The sequence below is a fragment of the Leptosomus discolor genome, chromosome 1 (genome assembly GCF_034619465.1).
Source record: "Leptosomus discolor isolate bLepDis1 chromosome 1, bLepDis1.hap2, whole genome shotgun sequence".
NCBI classification, from domain to species: domain Eukaryota; kingdom Metazoa; phylum Chordata; class Aves; order Leptosomiformes; family Leptosomidae; genus Leptosomus; species Leptosomus discolor.
In genome coordinates, this window is record NC_141391.1 from 195,573,522 (window position 1) to 195,600,709 (window position 27,188).

Below are 27,188 nucleotides of genomic sequence, written 5' to 3' on the forward strand. Positions count from 1 at the left end.
GACATGGGAGTCAGAAGACGTGAAGATTGTAGATGGACATCTATTTCTTTGATTTTTAAGTGTTAATAAGGCAATAGTACATATATCCATTAAGTTACTGCTTTCCAAATTCTCCATTGATTTCTCTCCTGTTATTTCAAAGTCACCTTTATTGAGATAAGCATCTGCTACATTCCCCTGTCAGGGACAGGATACTAGGCTGAATAGACTTTCAGCTTAATCCAGTCTAGCTGTCATAAAGTCTTACAAACTGTAAGTTCCAGAAATGAAAAGGATCAAAATTATTAGTGGAGGTTCAAAAATATAATACAGTCATACAAAATAATTACCGTCAGGACTCCTTCACTTTACAAACATGTAAAATGCACTTACTTTGAGGGTGGGAAAGGGGAATCCTTCCATTAGAAAACATAGTCACAAAGCTTTGAACAAATAAATTCACACACTGCAGAGTACACACACACGCATGCATGCAGGCATGCACGTACATACACGCACGCGTGCACACATACACACACACATGCTTAGAGTTTACACTGCATTCTTCTGATGCCATGATTATTATTTTATTTGTACACCCACCTTTACTGCACATTCTAAACAAACAATAGACAACAGTGTAAGGACTTTTTTTCCTTAAAACTGCAACAAAACAAGTCTCAACATTTGCAAAACATTCCTTTATTATTAGAAATAAATTATTTTGTATAAAAATTAGCATGCGTTGACCATTGCATTTATTTCAGCATAACCCAGGACTTAATTCAGTCAGCCGCCACAAGAAACAAACTCATCTTCTTTTACAAGTTGAACAATGTAGGACAGGAAAGGAAATAGTCACAATCACAAAAAAGTACTTACAAATATAACATCAGACATGATTTATTTCAACAGCATTTTTTTTTTCACAAGCTAACGTTTGTTTTCCTTTTGTGATTTACTTCGTTTTGTGAGTGAACAGTTCAGAAGCTTGACATTGTTTCTGTGTTATAAAACTGGACTTTTCCTTCCCCTGTCTCTTTTTGCCTTTTGCCTCTTGTTTAATCCTTGTCCTTTAGGAGACTGACTATTGATTTGAATGTAGTCTACTGATATTTCCAAGACTGAATTCTGGTGTTGGTAAAGTCTATGTTTGCAAGATCCCATCCTGCAGGTCTTCCAGTGAATTTCATCACTCCTCAGTTTGCCTGATTGCTGTAGCTGACATAAGTTGTCTTGGTAGAGGAGGCTGTAAATCAAAAAAAAACCAAAAACAAAAAACAACAAAAACAAAGTTCAGGATTTTTAGAATCAAGAGAGGAATTAAAAAACATATTTAGCATTTGAACTCAGACAGTGTCCAACCATATTTCCAAATAACATGGCCCATGTTCATGGAATAAAGTAGGAAAGTTTAAGCACGTATATAAGTGGTGAGTAAATTTGATCTCAGGTTCTGTGTTCTTGATGATAACTTATTTTGTTTATGACTCGGGAAAGCAGAGGTCAATAGAGAGGAACAATGATGAGTGGTTTTAGCATACCCATAACAGAATTTCAACATACTATTTGTCTGGCATTATTTTGGCTGATTTCTGTATAGAGATTTTTAATTTAGAGCTTATATTTTTCTCTCTTCTGCTGGTTGAAGACAACTTTGCAGCTCATGGTGGATTGTCCATCTAGAAGGAGTCTTATGCTCCTCAAAAGGAGCAAAGCCTAACATGGGAAACTTCTCTCCAAGTTAGCGAAACTGAGTAGCTACTGCCTACAGCACATACTCTGGAGAGCCTTCAGACAGAAAGCATCTGCATATAAGTGCACCAGCAGAAACATTTACGAGAGTCTAGGCTGTATTTTAGAGCTGCCATGTTATTATGGTCTCATGTTGATTGTCAGCTGATGATGTCTGCCTTTGAGCAAAGCTGATAACCTTGGTTCAGAATGAGACAATATGTTGAGAAAGATAAACACCTTTACTATTGTAAAAGTGGAAACTGTGAATCTTACTTGGAAGTTTGTGTCAGCTTCTGGCCCTTATATCTTATCCCTTTACTCTAAAATGTATGGCCCACGTCTCCACCGTTGTGTTAATGTACTAGTGGGAAGAGGGAAATAGTGATATCAGGTCTCACAGGCAGCTCCCTAATTTTAAACCAGTTGGGTTCATGGCAAACCAGACTGCTGGGGACTGAGTTTTTTTGTCTCTGTGATAAGGTCTATGATGTCACACTGCATAAACAGGAATTTGGCTTCCTGAATATGTTTTATATTCCATCTGCTACAGACGTGTTCTGCTTATGATCATGAAGACTGCAGCTGGCAGTATGAAAATAATCTGATGGCACAAAAGTTGTCTGGTCTATAGATTCAAAAATCTTAATTCTGTTGCCATGCCCGCCTTCCTTCTTTTAATTTCTTTTTACTATCTATACATAGAAAATATATATATAGAATCTGGTGGGAACAGCTGAAATTAGATAGATAGCAAAAGGATTCTTCATACTAACTCCTAAATCCAGCCCAACAATCCAATGATTCCGGAAGAACAGATTACAGAATCCAAGAAATGACAGTTTCTCCCTTCTGCACCAAAGATTAAACTAAATCAAAGATCACTAAAATTGTTGCAAAATAATACTAGGTAGTATAAACTAAGTTTGCTGGTTGCTTTTTCTTCATGTTTTCTTTGGGTTTCTGAGTAATTTGATTCTACTATTGCATTTGCCATTTTGCAAGACAAAACAAAACCAGACTATTATAATTCACTTATCACTATAATTTTTGTTCCCTAAGAATATACATATAAGAATGAATAATCAAAAGAAAGCTGCAAAACATAGTTTGTCGTACTTCCACTTGCACAGTAGCTCCAGTACTTTGTGTCTGGAAGAGCTAATTCATGAAAGGATTGCTTTTGGCACATTGAGCAAGTCTTTCACATAATCGATCACAGTATTCAAGCACTAACATGAAATAGCTTTATTTGCATGTATTGGGACACTTGAAGCAAATATAGCCTCATTTACATCTTTCAGATCTTTCAGATGGGATGTACCGTTCCCATCTGAACTCTCCCATGCTCCCACAGCTGGATTTCTGAGAGAATTCTATTTTTCCTTTGGTCCATTAAGTTCTTTCTGAAAATAATGCAGGACAGTTGAAATGGCACTAAGTTCCTTAGAGCGTAAAAGGATTTTGTTCCCAGATAAGAAATAACAAATAAATGCACATCTGCAAACACTGCACACTTGGGAACAAAAGGAGGGAGGGAGCAGAGCTTATTTTTTTCTCTAGCCCTGAAAATAAGCTCAGATACGTGATCAGGTTAAGCTAGTTTACCACATTACTGTGTATCAGCTGAATTCTATGATAACTTTTCATGTGTATGTTTTAGCCCACAGCAATGTAACATAATCAGATTTATCACAACTCGGTAAGCTGAATTATGTGAGGATATTTGCAAGAAGCTCAAAAAAAAAAAAAAAAAAAAAAGTAGTTACTACACCTCAGCTGATTTAGAGTAATTTGCTGTGACTTCATTGTATATCTGAGACTTAAATAGTTTTGACAGAATTAATCTAGACTGATCAAGAAAAAAAATTATCCTATTGAGTTCTGAGTGTTGTTACTTTAAAAAATAATATCACAGGAAGCTAGTGTAGATAGTAGTTCAAAATGTATTAAATTTAATCTCATCTCCAAGCAATGTTTTTTTTTTCCTTGCTAAATATTGCAAGTGTCTTTATAGTTCACTGTAATAAGCCTACAGTTCCTGTTTGGGGATCTGAAAGCTTCAGCAGGTGGTTTCTCGCTCTTTAAGACTGTTAGCATTTCATAGCAATAACACGAATCTCATTTGGCAGGGATAGATGGCCAGAAAAAGTAACAGGCTTGGCTCAAAATATTTCTGGGAATGAACACTCTTTTCTAGCTCCAGTTACTACATTGCTGATGGAATGAGACAAAAAGAAAAAGAATAACATAAAAGAGGATCTAAAACAATTCAGAATTATTATCATGATCTAACCTATATGCATTTAAAGTACTTGTCATTGTTATGCCTTCTGTAATTGCATCTGGATATTTTTTTTCATGTTGTTTCCCAAATACAATTTGTTTTCCACTGAATATGAATGTATTTCTACAAAAAAAACCCACGACTGTATTCATGTGGGGGACAACATGGAATAAAGTGTGTTATATGGAACAGGACAAACCAGACAGTTGTATCTGGATGGGAAGCAAAAGGAATTACCTGACTGTCTCATCTTATTTCTTACCTGGTTATGAGCACTGTTATCACTACCAGTATTTGTGCTTGGCAAATGTTGGGAAACATCTACTACCCACTTCTGGTGTACCAGGGGCAGCCTGATTTTTTGTGATCAGCTTCATATACTGTCACTGAAAAGAACTACCTCACATGGAGACAGTGCAGGAAGAAATTTTGCAATGTTGAGAGGATGTTACTGTTGACCTAGTGAAAAGGACTTATGTAGCATTGTGCATTGATAATTCACAAGAATGTTCAAAAGTTTTGACAATAACTGTTTTGGTAGAAAAGAGGGAAGCTGATCAAATCCAAATGGTACGAACAATTTTCAGGAAGAGAGAAACCCACCTTGTGGCCAAGAGCTCAGTTACGTAGGGACAGCTCTCTAGCGTGCAAATGACTTGACTCTGGATTTTTGCCCATGAAGCATTACAATCAAAGCCTAGTCAGGATATATTCCTAGCGAGCTCAGAATGATATAGATGTGCTGCTGTTAAAATCATGTTTAAAGCAGAGTAAATAAGCATTACCCTGCATACATCACACTACTGGAGAAGCAGACTTGCTTCCAATAGCAGCTGTTTCATGAATTATGCATAATCATAGTTTAAGGAATACCAGACACAGCATTTCTTAATTAGGTACAGTAGATGAACATCAGATACCCAAGACTTTCTTATTAAACTCTTTCTTACCCTGCTGTGGAATCCCTCCTTTGACCTTTCCTCAGAAGTTTATGATTTTGCAAACTCAGCAAAATCCACCTCTCTTTGGAAATTATCGAGTTCTTCCTATTTCCATGCTAGTATTTGATCCACAAGGAATTTCATTGCCTTTCTCCTTCTTCCCTTTGTTATGATTGTAAACTGAAAAACTGTATAAACCCATAGTTTGGTCTAGCAGATTTACACATCTTGAAGGGTCGTGAGTTTTTTAAGTGAATTGGTTTGCACTCAGTATCCTCCGTGCATCAGCAACTATAGTATGGTAAACTTATGGACTATTTTTATATAGTCTTCAGTCTGGCAAATTCTGGTTGAATTCAGTGAGGGTTGTATTTTTCTGAAATAAGTACAATATATTTCTGCAAACTTGGTAGTGACTTGTCTGAATGTGCTCAAGCAAAACAGTATTATTCAATCTCCTGTCAACATCATCAAAAAGTAACAAAAAAATTTAAAAAAAACACCCTAATTTGCAGTAAAATGACTGAAAAATTTGTGTTTAACTGTTACAGCTGCTGTCCATCCCCTGTGACCTCTAGCTCCTCAATAGAAACTACCTCTCCATTACTATTAAACTCTTGGGGTAAAGTTACTGGCTCTACTCATATTTGATTATTATTACTATGAAGTCCAGTTTCTAAGACTGTATGTCATGTGGTGAAATGGAAGCTATAAATTTTGTTTTATTCTATACCAGAGCAATTTAGAGATGTGGCAAGATTCAAGAACTTGCCTGACATGGGCAAGAACTCTTTCCCATTACTAATCCATGACATGTCAGAACATGTAATGATTAAACCATATGTGAATTATCACTATTTTGTACCAAGATGAGTAAGACCACAACAAAAACCTGGATGGGAAGCATTATTCGTGAGTTGTGATAACAAACAAGTCAACAAATGCTAAGTTAGGGTGGAAAGGTAAAAAGCATTATTTTCACTTCTATATCTAACTGCAAAATAAAAACAATGTTAACTGTTTTCATTATATTTTTTTCAACAGCCTTTGAGTTTTGAATATACAATGAGAACCATAAATATACTTCATGAACTGTCAGCACATACCACAACTGGCACAGCAATGCACAACACATCAAATCAGCATTAGCTAAACTAGATAATTTAAAAAATGTGGCTTTCCAAAATGTGGTTGTGCTTTCTTTTTTTTTTTTTTTTTTTTTTTTCTTTTTTTTTTTTTTTTTTTTAACTAGCCTCCTGTGAAAAACAGCTTGTTTGAAAGAACTCTACGCATTCCTTCATTCAGCAGGAATTCAACATGAATTCTGATACATCTCTGGATTCATGCAGAACAAGCAACAAAAGGAATATAGTTAATGAAGTTTATTATTAAAAGAAAGTGCATTCTTGTGAACGTACATCTATTAGGAAGTGCTGCCACTCTTGACCATGGGAAAGTCTACAGATGACTTACTGTTGGTTTCAAGACTTTCACACAGTTCAGTTTTGACCTCGCCATTTGGTCTGTCATTTCCTTTTTGGGTCAGTTTGCTTTGCATTGTGGCGGCTGTCACTACAGCCTTGAAGCTCCGCTTCCGTTTTTGAACATTCTGCTCTGGATGAAAAATGATAATATAAACCTTGGGCATGTAGAGCATGCCCAGAGACACAGAAGCACTTAAACTCATGGAGATAGTAAGTGTTGTTGTCTGGATGTACATCTGGGGAAGGAAAGAAACAACAACATAAAAATCATTGTTATATTGATTTAACAGAAGAAGGAAAATAAAGTAATTAATTTAAAAATACTAGGTGGGAAGTCAACAAATAACACTCTTTTCTGTACATACATCAGAAGGATCCTTCACTTTGATTTTCTTGAATTATAGTCAAGTATGGCTAGTTCATGTTGCTTTTTTAGCCTTAAAAGTAGCTGGTGGAAAAAAAATAATGTTTATTAAACTTCACTGTCATAAAAGTAATCAAGATGCTGTATCAACCACATTTTCAGAAAAGAAACAAATATGTCTGTACAGGAAAAGAGGAGTGACAATAGCCTTAGCCTTGTATCATTTGCTTTAATACACAGAAGCCTCTATAATAATATGCCACGTGGTGATTCAGTAGTGTGTGCAGCATGGCTCAACCAGTAGCAGGCATAATGCAGAATCTAATGAAATCTTTGATATGCTCTTTGAGTTTCAAGCTTGAAAAAAAAAAAAATAGTTACTCTGTAGTGGAGCTTGAATATTCTTGAGTTTGTTAGGGGTTTTTTGTTTGTTTGTTTTTAACATTTCCACCTTACTGTTGAATTCTAGTCACAATGCATTGTTGGCACACAATGAACATATTAATATGTCATAGTCCTAACTAACAAATTAGAATTTTGCGGAACCGTGAAATCAGATCACAAAGGACCTCAGTCCTTTATAGATATGAAGGAAAAATCTGACATTTCTGAGTCAGTCTGTCTATTGTTTATTATCACCTACAAGAAGAAAGCAACTCTGGTCTTCCATAGTTCTATAAAAGAAAATGACAATGAACATTCCATAAGAACAGTAGAGAGAAGTTTCTGTTTGGAGAAGCATTCAGATAGTATGTTAGAAATACTGATTGTAGTTCTGCTCAACATTTATTTTTTCTTAGGTAACTATATTTATTAGCCCTCTCATGAGACAACAATTTTACTTTACAGTTCTGTGTGTTATTCTGAAAAGGATAGTGAAGTGAAATCTGCTCATTGCCTTGGCAGAGGATTCACTGATGGTGTTAGGCATGATTTTAAACACTGACCAATACTATCGCGTTAACCTGGAGATGAGGTAGTAAGTCTGTCTGCAATGTCAGTTTCAGATCATCTGTTTTTATTAAGTGCCCTTGGGTAACTTGGCCCTTGGCAGAAGAGTAGATACAATAAACTAGTCTGCAGTCACTATTATAGTTGAACATTTTTTAGTGTCTTTCAGCTTACAAAGTTTTTCCATTAGATGCTTTCTCCTTAGAGATCACAAATAAACTGTTCCCTCGCTTAAAGCAATGTTAGGTGAGAAATGTGACAAATATATTTTGGAAGCATGGACTCTTGCTCTGAGCCACCTTGCAAAGTGTCTGTATAGTTGTACAGAAAACTGCCAAATATTACCATAAAATGAGGGATAGCCCAATGGACGCTTAAGAAAAGACTGGCAATGCCTCAAAATTTGTAAGCTGAACCTGCTTTCAGTGACAGCACCAAACTGAAAAGACAATCAGGATTGTCTTCCTATTGTGCTGAAGAAAGTTGTAGGAGAAACACCTTCCCTCAATTCAATAATATATCAAGACAATACATCAGGAAATATATACAACACAGTCTTTTCTCACACCAGTGATATAACTCCATTCCTTTCAGTCTCCTAAATGACAGTGGTATGCCTGAAAGCAGAGCTTGACCTACATTGTGCATTAACACTTCTGATGAAAACCTCACACGGTCACATTAATAGGTAGGTTTTTTTCAGACTTCTGTGGAAGGACCTCTGTGCAGCTGCACGTTCACATGCAAACAGCACTGATGACATATTCATCTCTCTCTGAACAACATTGGCTGGTCTCCACTTAAACTGGTACATCAGTGGCTTTTAGGGTTAAATGTTGTATTAAGTGGTGTCCAAAAGCAAAAGTATTTTGGTTCCTAAAGAAGCATAAATTTCCTAATGATATTTCCAAAACTGAAATCAATGTAAGTAATACCTTTAGCAAACTGTATTTTGTATGAAAATTCCATTAAACACAAAATTTTTTTTCAAAGCCTTACCATTTTTTAAAATCCAAATCTTGGCAGTTAAATGGCTACCTGAGCCTCATCTGTAGAATCTGTAACAATGTCTGGCATTTAAAAATGTATTTTTTAAGTCCTTGTCAAGTACCCAAGTTATAAGGCTCATCTTTCTCTCATGGTTCAGTAGATTTAGACAATAAAATAGGATAAAGAAACTCTGGATGTTATAGAATAAAATACATACATTCATATAATAGTACCAGTCCTATTAGCAACAAATACATGCATTACAGTAGATCTCAATGACCTTTTTTGTCATAAGAAGTCCCACAGTGCCAAGCTCTTACAAATACTAAAGAGAAACAAAGGCTGCCTGAAGGTTTGCATTCAAGTAAGCTTCGTAAGTAAATCAACTCTAAATCTGATTGTGCATTCACTGAAATAATTAAGAGCCCATAGATTTTGATGCACTTAGTGCAGGTATTTTGCATGAGCTATATCATTATATCTAATGTATTTTCTGTGGATTTAATTGGAATGAGCAGTACAACAGCCTATTTTAGAAAATCTGAATCACAGATAGTTTCACATTGCAGATTACAATTCATATGCAGTGGGATTTATTTCTAATGATTGCTGTGTCTTTGAACCAGTCACTATAATTACTGAAACATTAAAAACAGAGTGAGTTGGGAATTTTCTGACGGAACAGTTTTCAAATAGTGCATAGATTCTTTAGAGAGTTTCAGCCTCAGGGATCCTGATTTGCATAGATCACCCTTACTACTTACTCTTTAATGAAGCTAATGAGAAATAAAGGCTTCAAGAAACTTGCTAGACCTTGAGAGGAAGGCTTTGAACGCATACTTACATGTACACGTTGTGTGTGGTGTGTACATCTGTCTGACTCCATATGCAAATGCAATTGCCTACTCATCTGGAGACTAGGCGTCAATGTCAGCCTGGGTCTGATTCCTTTTCCTATTAAATCATAGAATAGTTTGGGTTGGAAGGAACCTTTAAAGGGCATCTATTCCAAGCCCCATGCAATGAGCAGGGACATCTTCAACTAGATCAGGTTGCTCAGAGCCTTGTCCAACCTGGCCTTGAATGTTTCCAGGGATGGGGCTTCTACCACCTCTCTGGTAAACCTGTTCCAGTTTTACCCACCATCATCATAATTTTTTTTTCCTTATATCTAGTCTGAGTCTACTCTCTTTCAGTTTAAAACCATTATCCCTTGTCCTGTCTCAACAGGCTCTGTTTCTTTTGAAATGGTCATTTGCAGGCTGAGAGTCTGTTCATAGGATGGGAACATCCCCTGCATCTAATCCTTGGGATCTTTGGGATCCCCTTTCTTGCAGCCTGATGAAGCAGAAGTCTAGCAAACAGGATGCCACACACTTGGTTTGACTTTTGTCTGACCCTTACCTTGTTTTATCCCTGACAAGAAGACAGTGATGTTTTATGGCTGTGCATTCTGGGTACTTTTATTATTCTGGGAACATAACTACCTGTAACTTTTACAGAATTAGCTGCTCTAAAAATCAAGGAGCAACAAAAGTATTTCGGTTTAATAAGTTATGAAGTCTGAATAATTTCTCATGTGTCTCTCAGTGGCAGCTCACCCTAAGTTACAGGATAATAAAGGTTCCTTTCTCACAACAATTCACATTTACACAGAAAGGTATTCCAGCAATCCTCACACTAAAATCCCTTCTATCTACAAACTTTTTGTCCAATAATACATTTCACAGATGTAACAAAGACTGCTGTAGCTGAATGAATACCTCTCAGCTAGGCTTCACTGCTTAGAACTGAAATATCCCCTAAGTCCCCAGTAATGTTGTGTCAGTTTGGTTCTTGCAGAGGCAATATCATGCACACATTCAACACAAATCAACCACTTTCATTAGAGAAAAAAAAATGGTGGTAATGTCACAGCTTTTGTCCAGATTGCTTCCTTGGTTTGAGTCTTTTCCTTTACTTTCACACATAAGATTGTATTCTGGCTTTCTCCAGAATTGCTGGTTTTCTCATGATATTTATTTTTCTTTACTACTCATTTTTAGTAGGTCAAATAGATGGTACCTCCCACCCAGCTTGTTCCCTAATCTGGTTTTAATAGCATATCCTGGATAGGTGTAAGATACGGCTATTGTGATTTCTTGAGTAAATTGAATCTGTTTACCACTCTGGTGCAAATTCTCTAACTGCTAGTAGCCGTAACACAGAAGATGAACAAGTCCAGCAGTTAGTGAAGTGCCAAACCACAGAGGGAAAACTTGGTACATCTCAAGCTATTGTGGTGCCTAGTGTACATCTCAGCTGTTTGCACTCCAAAGAGAAGTGGATGTTTAAAATGACACAGCTGGTCTAATGTCTCTTATTGGCTATTTCCGTACAATTTGCCCTTTAAAAGTGCCTGTCTCCACAGGCTAAAGCAACAGCCTCTATATCAAACACTGGAGTCTGAACCATCCTGCTGAGACAGATATACCCAGATAGGCACTGTTGAACACGTCCCACACTGCCAGTGACAGAGCAGAAGATGGAATTATAATTTAATTTTTCCCTTACCCTTGTTACCAAATATTTTATGTCTCTTACATGCATCTTCTCAGCTCCTTCAGCCAGTTTTATTTTTTAAGGCCAGAACTGCAGCAAACTTTGTTTCCCACAAGGGTTTTTTACTCTCGTTCCCTCCCACCACTCCTGCCTTCACTCCCAGCTGTTGGAAGCCTTTACCAGATCATTTATAGCCAGAAGATAAATGAGACATCATAAAATAGAAATACATGTCATCTATCCACAGGCATCCTACAGATTGGAAAGACAGCAAAATGGTCTCCATTTGCAGTGGAGAGAGCACGAGCCTTTTTAGTCTCAGAAAAACACTGAAAGCGCTCATAGCCATCCTCCCTCTGCTGCAGAATCTAGAGGGATTAGAAAAGGATGGTCCCTTTCTTCTTTTAAAGGCATGCACATGCCATGACACTACCTTTGCTTTTGCACGTGTTGCTGCTTGCTAAAGAGTTGACTGGGTGACAACAGTTAACGTTTCACAGCTGTGTTCACAAATCAGAAGGAAACACCATGCAATGGATTCCACACCAAAAACCAACATGGAAAAGGCTGGCAAATATATTTGAAACCGGAAGAGCATAAACAGGGAGGTAACAATGCTGGCAAAGTGCCAATAACTAATAAAAAGTATTGTGCTTCTCTGCAGAACCTCCATCCCCATAAGCTTACACCTACAGATTTTTATTTCTTTCAGTGCACAACATACTTTTGTCCACACCTGTAGGAAGAAAGTTCATCTTCTTTTGAAGAAAAACATCACAGGTGCAAGTCAGTCACTGTTTTGCTCATATAACAAGGTTATTTGCTAGGTATAAGATAAACTTCATGGAATGAATCTTCTTCAAACATTTGTTCAGTTAGAAAGCATGGGAAACTAGTTAACATGTATATTTTTTAACCTTTTAAAAACATTCCTTATCAAACTACTAATTAAAATAAGGCTTTGAAAGAAAAAGTCAAAGCCTTCTCATAAAATGAAAGCCAACATTCATTAGGTTATTATCTCAACCAGTAAACATAGTCTGTAATTCTGTACATTGCAGAATTTTATTTTATCTATATTTTTATCTATTAATTTCAGTTGCTTTCAGAAACTTTAAGAGAAAGGAAAGATCTAATAACTGATTTCAAATTAAATGTGTGTCAGCTTTAAAAAGGGTGAACTTTCATCAAAGCTTGGATGCGAGAGGAGCTATAAAAGCTTGTAGCCTCGGTGGAACATGTATACCTGCATTTCAGAAACTGAATTACAGAAATTATTTCACTGCTCAGTTTTTCCACTAAAGTCTAATTTTGACCTTTCCTGCAATATTTATGAGTATTCCCTTTCTACCTATAAATTATTTTATGCAAAGAAAGGAATGGCTATACTAGGTCTTCTTTTAGTATTGTATTTATTGTTTTAAGGTAAGTAGATAAAGAGAACTGAGAGCTGTCAACTGCTCATTGGAAACGGTATATTCCACAACTGCACATGGCAAAGTTTGCATTGCATGGTTTTCCCTCCAAAGTATTATTTCACCACATGCCTACAGTGTTATTTCACTACATGCCTAAAATTAACCTTAGTTCATCCAAATATTTTCCAATTAATTCTTAATACTTGATTTTACCATGGATGTAGAGTAGCACAGCTCTATCCCAAACAAAGACAACTCCTGAAACTCAATGAGAATTTGAAGACATCCACTTCACCAAGCTTTGCTAATCTGTTCTGTCATTTGGGGACAACTTCTCCTTGGACCAGTAATGACTGTCCAACTCTTGTGTATTTCTTCATCTCATGTCCTACCAAGACATGATTCCTTTTTCAAACAGAGGGTATGAGTATACCATTGAAATGTATCAGATAAAAAGAGGAATAGTTGATCTCTAGGGCTGGGGAACAACCAAGTGTAATACTCTACAACTGCGTCTATATAGTAGACAATGAAGCAATGCTACGGTATAGACCTGAGCACTAGGACTTTACTGCCTGCACTGTTAAACTACTAGAGCACACACAGCATGAGTGGACCTGAGCCTGGACCAACTCACACCCTCCCAAACCATTCCCAGGAGTTTGCCCACAATTTGGGATGATTCCTGCTATGTAATGTTGATATACCCATACTGTTCTTGCTGAAAGATTAAGAAATTTTAGTATTATAAGCCTAGCAAGACTACGACAGCTGGCTTCATGGCCTGTGAATATTATTCACAATGCATAGTTACTATTTTAGACAGAACCTAAGAGGACAACACAGGAGACATCCATGCAGACCAGGGGATGAACTAGTTTGGACAGGGCTTTGAGCAACCTGATCTAGTGAAAAACATCCCTTCCTGTGACAGGGGGATTGGACTAGATGACTTTTAAAGGTCCCTTTCAACCCAAATGGTTCTATGATTCTATGGCTCTACAGTTCTACAATTCTATGATTCTGTGATTCACAGGAACATGGTACTTTCTCAACATGCTAGACATTAATACCAGTTATCATTTCTATTGGCAAATGTCACTTCTAATAATAAAATTCTAGAAAATTTACTTTTTTTGCCTGTTTTAATTCCATGGGCTTTTTTCTTCCTCTTCCCTTTATTTGTTTCAGTATACAAGTTTCAGATGCTTTAGCTCTTCTATAATTACTACATTTGAAAAAGCTTTCTGTTGATGTGTAACCCCTGTAGACCTAGTCTATGGTTTTACAGATAACATCATAGAACATTGGCATCAGAAATTATGCTGTTTTGTGGCAAAAGATGGAGAAGATTACACTGAAACAAGTGTTGCATTATCAGATATTCTGCTCATTCGGAATAAGCAACATTTTTGAAGGGAAAAAAAACTGTTCAGCTTTACTTCATCTGCAACACTTACTAAAATATTTTATTAAAACAGTAATAAGCTTTTCTATGGTCCATCCTCAGGACATATGTCTCATGGAAAACACTGCCTTACAGACCTTCAAAGTAATCTAAAATATCAGTAGCTAGGTTAGGTTAGATATCACACCATCATACAGCTCACATGTACTACAGTACACAATTTATTGCAGTATTATGGTTTTAAAGGGCCATGTGATCCATTCATCTCGTCAACATTACTATAAATAGAGGCACAGTAGCCAATCACTGACCAAAGACCAATCTCTGCTATGACTGTTGTAATGTGTACGTATGTCGTGATATTCAGGAGTATTGAACTCCAAAAGCTCAAGCAGAAAGTAGGTACTCATAATGTGTAAAAGTAAACTAAGAATTCTCCAAATACCAGTAAAAAAAAAAGTCAATATTAATAACCACATTGGAAAAAAGTCTGTGCTGCATGGAAAAACTGAGGAAGGAGATTACTTACAATTAGTTCTTATGTCATACATTAATTTAATCTTCAACATAATGTAGAAGTAGGATTTTTATGGTATGTTGTGTTACGCTTAAGATCTTCTTACAGGCAAAATGCCAAGCAAATAATTTATTGTCAGTCTAATTAAAATCTTAACAGCCTAATCAAAACTATAGCAAATATTATTATTAATCCAATTACAATGATACTAGCTTTTGCTGTTCAAATTATTTAATTATTACAGGAAAATCTCATTAATAATAAATGTAAATCTGTTATACATGAACTTCTGAGTATCAATCGTTTTCTCCAGTGATACACACATTGTCCATGCTCCGCTGCTACCTAAGGACAACAGATCCAGCCCTCCACAAGAAGAATAGAGGGAAGGGAAGGTTATGTTGTGTTGTCAGCATCCCAGGTCCTTCACCAGGAGAAGGTCCATGATGTCTTGGGTCCAGATGAGATTACTTTGACACATTTTTTAGCACTGTGTATTTATTTGCCTCTTTGAAAAAGTGAGTTCCCATCTACAATCAGTGTATCTCCACCCATTAACTGCTTATTAATTCAAATTAAGTCCCAGTTACTTTGTTACTGAGTGGCTTCACAGGTTTATTAGATCTTTACCACATACTGTATTCAGAGAGCTAAGCTGAAAGTTAGGCAGTAGTCTCCTGACTGCTAGATAATTATTGTCACAACTAACACAAGCTCAGGACACAAGCCAAAATATATCCCTAAAGCCCACCTTGTCAATAAAAAGCCTGTAACCTTTTCCTAGTAACAAAAAAATCATATTTATTGGGCTACAGATGTGAACTCTGTACAATGGTGAATTTCAACCTTGTTTCCAACTTTATTTAATAAAAAATATTCCTTTATTATAAGATTTCCAAAAATTTTCTACCAATGTTGTAGTCCAGCCTTCAAATCACTTTCATACTCCTTTCAAGTACTTAGAAAATTAAAACTTTCTTTGGTCAAATGCATTCCTATTTGCACAACGTAGGTCAATTCATCTAGATAAGAGGCAGCACAATTTAGAGAATAATTTTATTTTTGCACTTTTATAACTTTTAGCAAAATTTATTTAATATAAGTTGCTTATTATTAATTCAGTCTTCAGGTATCTACTTTGAATGCCACCTTTGTATTTACCCTAAGGCTAAATCAACCAGCAAATATGGCAGGTCGAAAACTATTCAAAATAAACTCATGTAGATTGGCACATCTTCAGTTAGAATCCAGTTGAAAATATGGGAGCTGACATTTTGGAACACCTAAAACTGAAGGAGCCAGTTGGCAACCCCAAAATTGTCACTTTCATATGTGTAATTGTCTAGTGATGAAAAAGGGGAAAAAAGAAAGCTGCCTTATGGAGAACTAAGGAAAGATGTTACTAGGAAAAGGAAAAAGAATGGCTTGGATTTAATTCATAGTCCAGGTTTAAAATAAAAACTAAATGGTTGCTGTAACACAGAGAGACCATTGTTGACTGACACATTCTTACAACCAGAATATATTGCTGAGTAGAAAGCAATGTCTTTTCTTGTCCAGATTTGAAATTTATGGAGTATTACAATCCTGTCTTTTTAAAATGACCAATACTGACTGAAGATCTATTTCCTCTATTCACAAAACATAGAAAAAATGTTAATCTTAATTGCCAGTTTATTATGCTATTAACAGCATTTTAATCTTTGTTTTCTGGTCTTTTAAATACGCATTATACCTGAGCTAAAGAGATAGATAACTGTGCTCTAGAAATACTATAAAATGACCTTTAACTCTGTAATAATTAACTTCCTACTAGGTTTAGTTTTAAAATGTGTTTATTTATTTAGTGCACATTGCTTAAGTGTCAGGGTTCAAGCACCTGATAGAGACGAATTTCAAGTGAAGTACACTTGTTCAGAAGATCATTTTATTTAGCATCTTCAAGCAGAGCATAATTAAGTTACTTTGTCATACAAAATGATGGAAGCTTAAATAAGTAACAGCTGGTTACCCCAATGGCTGTACAACTGCCGGGCAGCCTTTGGCGGGAAAAGCTGTGCAAAAACAACCAATATATTATGCTAATGGGAACAATGTAATGTGCAAGGAAGGAGCTAAAATGGAATGACAGAAAGAAAAACAAACAATCGAACAAGTCCCTTCAGCCCTTTGCACGCATTTCAATTGCAATTTGTGAACACAAATCTTATAATGGCTATACTCAGGTACTAGCCTTATCTAGAAATGTATTCTGAGTCAATTCCTTATTTCCGAATAAGTTTAATGACAGCAGGGTGAATCCACTGATGGTTGCTCCCTTGACTGCAGTGAATTCATACTGAATTGCTCCAAGTGCTGAATTGACCAAAACGTACAAACTAATAAAAATAGTTTTTCATTAATTTTCTCTCTGATCTTTTAGAAAAAAACAATTAACTAAACTGCAGTATAAATGGCCAAAATTTTACTTAAAAATAGGTACATTCTAAAAGTATTTCCCTCCTGTTACTACTAATCTCTAAGTGTTTTGCTTGAGTGTTTACTTGCCTTGGTGTCACTCTGATTTTTTTTCTTCTGAAATACATTGTGACACCACTCCAGTAGAGTTTTTCTGTCAGATTTCATTCATTGCAGAAGTCCATTGTGAATTACCTACCTAGTTCTGGAGTAGAATGAAACCCCAACTAACCTGAACTGGATTTTAGATACAGGTGCCAGCTTCCTAGCTGCAGTGCAGATGGTATGTTGCATGCTATACACAATACGCTCTGTGCTACATCTAACCCACAGCCTTTTCAAAGTCCACTCCAAAAGGGCTTTCGAAATAAGTCTTTTCAAATAAGACTTTTGAAAGAGCCTATACTTTACAGTCTAGGCAAAAAAATCATAATCTGAATTACCCAAAACAGAAGCAAAGGACAGGGATTTCCAGGGGTTGAGACAAGCTGGAAAAGTTTAAGGACAGAGCAGAAACTGGGGGAGAAGAAACATCTTAAGAGCGGCTAGCTTATAAACTGTTGGAAACAACAGGAATACCAAGAGGAGTCTCTAACATACATTTTCACTTGTACTTTTCACATGTAAGTATAAGTCACACTTTTGCCGAAATGCTGGCAACCCACCAACCACACATAAAGGAATCCGGTGTATATTGAAAATTATCATCTTAGGCAAAAGTCTAGTACGAACAGTAACAAAATAAAAAATCTTAGGCAATATATTCACACTATCTATTCTAGGAAGTGCACAAACACAAAACACAGAGCAACTGTCCCTGCTTCACAGACTTCATTATCTAATTTTACACAAGGAATGTCAAAAAACATGTCAAATAGCAGAAGACACTGATTTGGTAGAAACTATGAGAGTACAGCAATATAGCAAGCAGAACTTTGCTTTTAGACATTTCCTGTCCCTCTGTGATGGCACATGATCATAGCATCATAGAATCATAGAATGGTTTGGGCTGGAAGGGACCTTAAAGATCATCTAGTTCCAGCCTCTCTGCCATGGACAGGGACACCTTCCACTAGATGAGGTTGCTTAAAGCCCCATCCAGCCTGGCCTTGAACACTGCCAGGGAGGGGGCAGCCACAGCTTCTCTGGGCAACCTGTTCTAGAGCCTCACCACCCTTTTTGTGAAGAATTTCTGCCTAATATCTAATCTAAATCTCCCCTCTTTCCGTTCGCAACCGTTATCCCTCATCCTATCGCTACACTCCCTGATAAAGAGTCCCTCCCCACCTTTCCTGCAGGTCCCCTTTAAGTACTGGAAGGCCATTATAAGGTCTGCCTGGAGCCTTCTCTTCTCCAGGCAAAATAACTCCAACTCTCTCAGCCTGTCTTCATTGGGGAGGTGCTTCAGCCCCCTGATAATCTTCATGGCCCTCCTCTGCACTCACTTCAACAAGTCCATGTCTTTCTTACACTGGGGGCCCCAGAGCTGGACACAGTACTGCAGGTGGGGTCTCATGACAGCAGAGTAGAAGGGGAGAATCACCTCACTTGACCTGCTGACCACTTCTTTTGATGCAGTCCAAGATACAGTTGGCTTTCTGGGCTGCAAGCGCATATTGTGGGCTCATATTCAGTTTTTCATTCACCAATATCCACAAGTCCTTCTCCACATGGCTGCTTTCAATTTACTCTCCACCCAGCCTGTACTTCTGCTAGAGATTTTCATTAAAAGACCATTATCTTCTTGCTCAATAGCTCCATCCATCAGATACAGCACATCTTTACACCCAGCAAGCAGTTGCATCTATTAAATAAGGGTCATGAATGGAGAGACAGAGGTGTATTCTTAACCTGAAGAAAATTCTGCACCAGGGCATCTGTTTAGTGCCACAGGACTAGTGTCAATCCCCACACATAGTTGTTCCTGCAGGCACAGGTAGGGTTGTTTTATGACTCCACATGCATCCTGTACCATGTACAATAGCCTGTCATGTGACAAAACACATAAACATTTCTGTAATTTCAGGCTAACCATACTTCTTTTCAAGCCCAACTTGTCATTCTACTACATGGTTCAATCCAGCTGTACATACTGTGCCCAAATTGCCTCATTTCTTTTGAATGCATGTATCCTTGTTATACGTATAATGTCATATGATGGCATGGAGTGCCAACCAATAATCTGTTCAGAGTCCTACAGCTCCCATCTGAAGTGCATGCCAGGATTTCCTTTCTATGGAATCTTTCCTGGGTGAGGGATGAAATGGGAACACTGTAATCTCAAAAATAGAGGCACAAAGCATCTGACCTGGCACTTGCCAGCTACCTGGATAGGTATTGCATAACAATGCCTCTCAGCCTCCAGGACAATGACATCAATTTGATTGCCAAGGTATTTACTTACACCAGAATTACAGCAAGAAAAACACAGAGTGGTTCTAATGTGGCTTCAGTAACTATTCCCTAAACTCTTAACTTGTCTTTGAAGTTTTTCTGTGACCTACAGACTCTCCTCGGTTTCTTCAGCACATAACCACTTATTTATTGCATAGACATAACACAAATACTAGCTATATGTAAGAATTTGGATAATCTTTAAACTTCTTTGTCTACCTGCAGGATTCTCATGGCAAGGCAGGAATTTGCTGGCTCCACAGAAATGTGCAGTATGAAGATATCTTAGAGGACCATCTCTGAGGTATCTCAGGAGGGGATCTTAGAAGAACAACAATGTAGAGCGGTGATGAGATATGTACGTCCACTTCCGATCCCTGCCACACATACATACAAACCCTCCTTCTACCTTTCACGTTCTTTTCACTCTTTGTGTGTTCAGGGTGAATCTCACTTCTTTGAACTATTCTGCCATGTTATTTTTATTTTTTTTTTTTTTAATTTAGCTACAACCCTCTCTGCTGAGGTTTCAATTAGTTTCTTTTGGATAATAATACAGTGTAGTCCTTCCACAATTCTTATATATCATTATTGACAATTATTTCTGTATTTACACCCTCACCAGCTACAATGTCATCCATAGGTAATAGTACATCTTTACTAGATTCAGCATTAGAATCTCTCTGGTGTCAGCATCTGACCTCTGCTTTCCCTCTGTCATTCCTAACTGTCAAGAATATTAATCCTGAAATAAAAATTAACATGTTAACTTTTCTGAGGGCAATACCAGGAGGTAGGAATTTATTTGTAGAAGGTATGCAGCAGTGGTTGTGTCTAAATTGCACAGCAGAACCAGAACCAAGGAGGGCTTGTGACTAATTTGGGACTGACTCTAATGTGTCTTGGCTGATAATATCCAGCGAAACTGTGAGTGACCCAAACATTCATGTTACTCTCCCAAATGCAGTTAACCGTACAAAGTGAATCTGGCGTACTGGGATGTTCACATATCCACCTGCTCTTGCTACAGTAACACTATACAGAGAAGACAAGCCAGTGCACTTCCTTTTAGAGATCTAGGATACTTCCTATATAGTCACTGTTAACATCTACCACAAGAGGAGGAGAGATTCGTTGTCAGACTGAAAAGATATTGTGTATGAGGACAGAACAAACCTAGATTCTAGCAGAATGTGATTCATAGCTACCAAAAGATTTCAGTTTCCTACTGTTCAAATCTGAACTCTAAACTTGAGAATATGTTGGCCTGAGCCATGAAAAGATGAAGTAAAATCATCTTTTAACTTTTAAACAGCTGCAGTACTCTTTGGTCTTCTTTGTTATACAATGGTGTCAATATTACTGCTGAGATGGAAACAGTTTGTTTCTCATGTGAGCATTCTCGGTGCAAAAAAAGAGTTTTTGTCCCAGACCAAGAACTGATTTTTTTCTCAAACTGAAAATCCACAAAAACATACAAAAATCCAAATCAGTTCAGCTGAAGAATTTGGTTTCATTCTTTCCAAACTTCTATAACTATAGTTAGTTCATGTTGGAAGGGACCTCAGGCCTCTAGTCTGACATTTTCCTCAAAGCAGGTTCAGCTGTGCGTTCAGATCAGGTGTCTCAGGTATTTATCCAGTCTGGTCTTAGAAACCCCAAAGGTAAAGAAAGACTGCACAGCCTCTCTGGGCAACCTGTTGAACTTGATGTCTTCAGAAGGAAAACGGGTTTTCCATTTATCCAATCCGAATTACTTGTGTTTCAATTTATGTCCATGGTTTCCTGCTCTCCTACCACACCCCACTGCGAAGACCCTGGCTTCATTCTCTCGGTGACCTCCTCATAGGCACTGGAGGCTGCTGTTCAGTCTGTCCAAAGCTGTCTCTGCTTCAGGATGAACAACCCCAGCTTCATCAGTCTCTCCTCACAAAGCAAGTGCTCCAGCCACCAACGATCGTAGTGGTCTTGTGCTGAACTTGCTCCATTGGTATATGTCTTGTACCTGGAAGCCAGTATTTCAGATGTGGCCTAAGGAAAGCTAGGTAGAGAGGGATAATCCCTTCCCTTAATCTATCGGCTTCTGTTAATGCAGCCGGGGGGACTGTTGCACCTCTTTGAAACCATGACACTATTAGCTCACACTCAGTTTGGTGTCTGTGAGGCCTCCATGGCCTTTTTCCACAAAGCTGCTCCCCAGACAGTCATTTTCCACCCTGTATCATTACAAAGGCTGTACCTTTCCAGCTGCCAAACTTTGCATTTGTCCTTGTTGAATTCTATGATGTTCTTGTTGGCCCATTCCTCCATCATATCTAGGTGTCTCTGGATGACAGCCCTTTCCTTTAGCATACCAGCTATTAATCCCCAATTTGGTACCATCTACAAACTTCATGAGAGTGCATGTCATTGCCTCCTACTAGTTATTGGTAAAAATGTTAAAATAGGACAGCTCCCAGAACAAACACCTTGTCACTGGTCTCCATGTAGAGTGTGACCTATATCCATAACCCTCTGAGCCCTATCATCCAAACTGACTTATCTATTTGGTTGTCCACCCACTCAGACTATAACATCCTAATCTGTGTACCAAAATACTGCTGGACACAGTGCCAACAGCTCTGCTAAAATCAAGGTAAATTATATCCCCAGCTCTCCCCTTATCCAGAAACCCAGATGTCCCACTATAGAAGGCAATCATGTTGGTCAGGCATGTTGATTGTTCTCAGTAACGTTCTTCTACCTCATGTGCCCAGAAATGTGTTCCAAGAGGGCTTGCTCCATGACTTCCCCAGGGATTGAAGTGAGACAGACTTGCCTGCATATATACCTAAATATTTCTCAGCTTTTAAAGTTATTCTTGAAATTGACTAGTACCAAGTTACTTACAGGAAAATGGGGGAAGAAAAGGTGTCACCACAAACCATAATATAGTAGTAGTGATAATTAGGAGGTGTTACATCACAAGTCCTATAATAGCAGCAGAAGTAATTAAGAAGTGTTGCTGAATTATCTGTAACAAAATTTGAGAAGTGATATGGAACTATCTAATGATTTTATTAATAATTTTTCATTCTTTGTCTCTGTGATGTACTCTTGACATCTTGACCTTCCTTGTTCTTTCTTCTTGAACTAAAAAAATAAGACTGGGACAGGGACCATATTTTAATTTGCTTTAATGTGCTCCAATTTGCACATTATGGATATTCAAATAACCTAAATAATACTGATATCAATGAATTAGTATTCAAAGTGAAATGATAAGATATGGTGAAACCTATGTAAGGTACATGGAATTCAGGTCAGCTCAATTAATAGTCTCTATTTTATATGGTATATTTTACTTCACTACTTTATACAAATTAAAGGGTTCTATCCCACAAGGCATTTAATAAATTTTAATTATTAATATAAAGTAAATCCTTTTCTTCAGTACGGTGTTTCCAGTGCTCAAAGCCAACCCAAAATTCAACAGATTGACTATTTTTAAGAGGTTGCCAATGTTTTAAACAGAAAATCCCTTTGGTTTACATTCCCATATATTCAGATTGTTGCTGCACATCTGCTGTAACGATTAAATAGGACATTCAATCTCTGGAGGAAAACCAATTCAATTAAGTGAAAGAACTAAAAGGTAGTTTTCCTTCCCCTTCTTAAAAATAAATTTAAAAAGACACTTCTCGTTTTTTTCTACTTTTAAACTGTAATTAATACCTGTGATGATTGTATAACAAAATGACAGAGAGCTGTTGCGTGCCAAAAGGAACATGACCACACAATTACTAGTTATTAAATACTGATTTTCTGTCATTAAAAAAAATTAAGAACCATTACTGGATTTGTTAGTTATGGTTCCAATGCATCTAAATTAATGAGATGATCTATTTTCTTCCCTTTCAGTGAATATGATTCAATGTGCTGGAATACAGTCTGTAGACTGCAAAATGGTGGCCAGAGGAAAGAGCCAACTAGTTGGTTCTCTTAACTGCTTTCTTGGGCAATTCCAAATTGAATGCTTTGTCTTGCCAGATCCCCCAGTTTTTCAATGCAAAATTTAATGCTTGTCTAAACTAAAAATCCTCTGCCACTAGCCAATCTGCTGAGCCCATGCTGTCAAAGCCCCTTGATGTATGCCAAGAAAAGATGCTCTCCTGCCAGAACAGTTACATCACCTCACTGAATGACAGATGCAAAACTAACATTAGCTTTCCTCTATTGGCATAACCACACCTTGGGGTTTTGCCAATGTAAGTATCTTAGTCAGCTTTGGTATGTGAGTGTGGGGTTTTTTTTTTTGTTTCCACTCTCTTAGCTTTGTTGGCAAGTCCTTGTAAACATGGCCTAAGAATATTACTATTAATGATCAAAATGACAGATGACAGTGACTTCCATCTATAAGGTATTTAACTTAATAATATGCAGCTGAAGATTTAAAAAGTAACCTTGAGGACCATAGACTTCTGTTTGATTTGATTAGAAACAAATGGAAATATTTTTTCTAGCTGTTTGACCAGAGACTTCAAGAAGTTAGTCTTTATCTGAAGCTTTTCCTATGTTTGAATATTCACAGATTTATTCCGCGATGGAGATGAAGTTCACACTACATCTTATTCCTCTCTTCTCTTGCTGTCCATGGAGGATTCCCACTTCTACATAAAAGTTGGATGAAATTGGATGCAAAACTATTTTTGTTTTAATTTGTGGTGGACTTAAGATGACTAGGTCTGGTCATAAGTAAACTCTTTTGATATACAACTGCATATACTGTCCATACTTTATTCTGTCTGGCAGAACCTCACCAGTCCCTATGTTAGCCTGACAGATTTTACTGTATTTCCTTCTGTGATTCCTATAAACCCAGAGAACTATGTTGTTGCTGTTTTATCAGTGGTTAGTAAATCTGGCCTGTATTGCAGACATCTACAATATTTGTTTTCTGAAAGGAAGGGGATGTATATTTCATGTTTTCAAATCAGCTTGAATAGCAAACATCAAATAAACATGGTGCAGCAAGATGTATGTTGTTTATTTAGCTTTATAACTGTATATATAATCTGGCCTGGAGTAGGAACGGTCAAGTCAAATTGAGCACACCATTGTTCTTATGCGGTAGTTGTTTGTGTAAACCATGTTTGTGACAGGTTATAACACTACAAGGAAATATTTTGGATGGAAGTAACAGATGACCCATGACAACTCTAACTGAAATATATTATTGGTGTAACACAACTGATGAACCCATCATATTCCATCTATTGAGCTTCACTAAGAGGCAAAATAACATATAGTGCATGATAAAACAAATATGAAAAGGCAAGCCCTGTTATTTACCAGCTACACATATATTCTAATAGCCAAAAGTGATCCTCATCACTGTCTCCCTGCTGAGCCTTTTAGAATAAACCCTTAGCTCAGGTCACTTCCTTTGTTTCCCTGTGTCCTACCTTGTAACCTCTTTTGCCTTTATCTCTGAAAGCATTTTTAGATTTTTATTATTTGACAGGTTGCCTACATCACTGACATAGTACCCTGCCTTCCCTGCCTTCCCTGATTGGATGACCTAATTTTTGCCAACAAGAGCAGTGAATTAAATAATTATAAATGCCCTGAGACTATTCAGGTGAAGGCTAAGAGTACTTTAGAATGAGGGATTTAATAGGAGACAGCTAGTAGAGGAACACTTAGGATATTAAAAATAGTTTCCTGTCCTTCCCCACAGCCTCTCCCCCCACCCCCCAACAACATTTTTTGCTTTTTGCATGAGGTTTATTTTTGGCTGTAAATAGGAACCCTAGAATTTATACTATCTCCCTTCCAAAGGCAAAAGGGAGAGAGAAATCTAAATCAGATACATCATTTAGCAAATTTTGCAAACCCCTTTCTTTTGCCATTTTCTTACCAATTAGTTGCTATTTCTGCCACCATTCTCAACCTTCCTTTACCATTTCTGCTCACCTTGATGATGGGCAGCCCCTTGCTTTCGCCCCTTGAATATATCCAAGGCATGTTTGAGGCCTATAAAAAGTTTCCATTGGGCATTTGCCTTCAAATGGTGAGCTCTTGTACCATACTGTTGAGGAAAAGAGGTGCTATACAATCTTTCTCTTCACAAGTAATTTTTACGTTGCTGATACATATATGACCCTTGGTTTTCCTCATTTGACAGTGTTACACATATTTTGCTTGACAAATGCAGATATTTTGCAGTAATCTTTTCTTATCCGTATTACTGATAGTCTTCCTCCACTTCCATGAAAATGCAAAGTCTAGAAAAAAGTAGGTATGCCAAAGAGGGGCTGAAAGCCCATTTAGTCTCCATGTATATGCTCCAAGCCAAACTACAGTTTTTGTAGATGTAACAGAAATGAAAGAAAATAGGGAGAAGCGCTTACTGAATCACAAGTCAAATCGCATAAACAGAATCATAAATATATTATTCCACTTTTTACTCAACTCTAAACCTGACACTTAACAAGAAATGTTTAGCCACATGAGACAGGAAATTGCATCTTCTCACTTATCCACATTCATGCTCTGTCTCTTGCATTTGATTTGTGCCAGATTAGCAGAAGAGAGTGAGGGATGAGGCTAAATTGTTCCTCCCTGTGCAGAGGGAATGCAGAGGTCTCCCAACAGCAAGTGGCTTTCCTCACCATATGTGCTGCTTCATCTTGGCCCAGCAGGGCACGAAAATGAATTTGAGGATTTTCGACACAACACACGTTATGTAAGAGTTAGCTGCAGTGCTTTGCTCCATTTTTGCTTTCAGTGGCTTATTCACACTCATTTCACAGAGAGTGGCTAAGCACAAAAGTTAGAAAAGATTTAGTATGTGTGACAAGATTATGGAATTCGAGTTAAAATTGTTACATGAGGGTGAAATTCAGGTTAGTACCTTACATATAATCGTGATGCAGCTCAGTAAGCAGAGCTGTGTTTTTGTGCACATGCAGCATACTTAGTTATCAGTTCCCAGGGTAGTCCAAAATCAGCCTTGCTATTCTCAGTGCTGATAAGACAAAGGACCAATTTGTGACAAAAAACTCACTTGAAACAAAGTGACTGACTGAATAACAATGTATTTGGCTAATTGTTACAGCAGCTGCCTAGGTAGGGATTTTGGACAACACAGGATATTCCCCGAGCAGGTCCTGCTGCCACAGGGCAGTTGATAGGCACTATTTGTATATTGTTCCTATAGAAGCAGAAAGGGTAATCCAGGACAGTCTTTGTAAATAAAGGTGGTTAGGGGTTGCTTTGTACATAGTCCAAGACAATAGTACAAAAAGTTCAAACATTTGCTGGAGAGGTGAACTCAGCAAAAAGAACAGTTCAGGCAGTCTCATCCAAACCAGTTGAAAATGCTGTTGCAAGGACCCAGACAATGACAGACCATTCTGTTTGAATGATTCAATTCTCCACATGAACATTACCCTATGCAACATATTTCAGCAAATTAGGTGATTTTTTAATAAGTATTCTGTTTGTGAATGTTTGCAACACATGAACCATACAGCCCTGAAGGACATTTTCTTTGATGATAGGCTATCATGTTGTAATCTCATTTACCAATATATGACCTCCCCTCAAGAAATAGCATTTCATATGCAGAATTTAAAACTGTTTCTTTAAATGTCGATGTTCATGTCTGTACTGTTTTCACCAGGACAGCTTTGAATTAAGCATAAGTGAAGTCATGACCATTCTTCCTTCCTGCCTTCAT

At 37.3% G+C, this 27,188-nt stretch overlaps 1 protein-coding gene across 1 annotated transcript in view; it reads right to left on the reverse strand.

The window, feature by feature from the left end:
• Positions 1 to 1,178: 1,178 nt before the first annotated feature.
• Positions 1,179 to 27,188, reverse strand: part of GRM8 (glutamate metabotropic receptor 8) — a 346,630-nt gene continuing 320,620 nt past the window's right edge. Inside the window, exons 9-10 of the mRNA XM_086473515.1 lie at positions 6,415 to 6,661; positions 1,179 to 1,228 (exon numbers count right to left, since the gene is read on the reverse strand). Of these exons, the coding sequence (XP_086329641.1) occupies positions 1,179 to 1,228; positions 6,415 to 6,661 (297 nt within the window). The remainder of the gene's footprint in view (positions 1,229 to 6,414; positions 6,662 to 27,188) is intronic.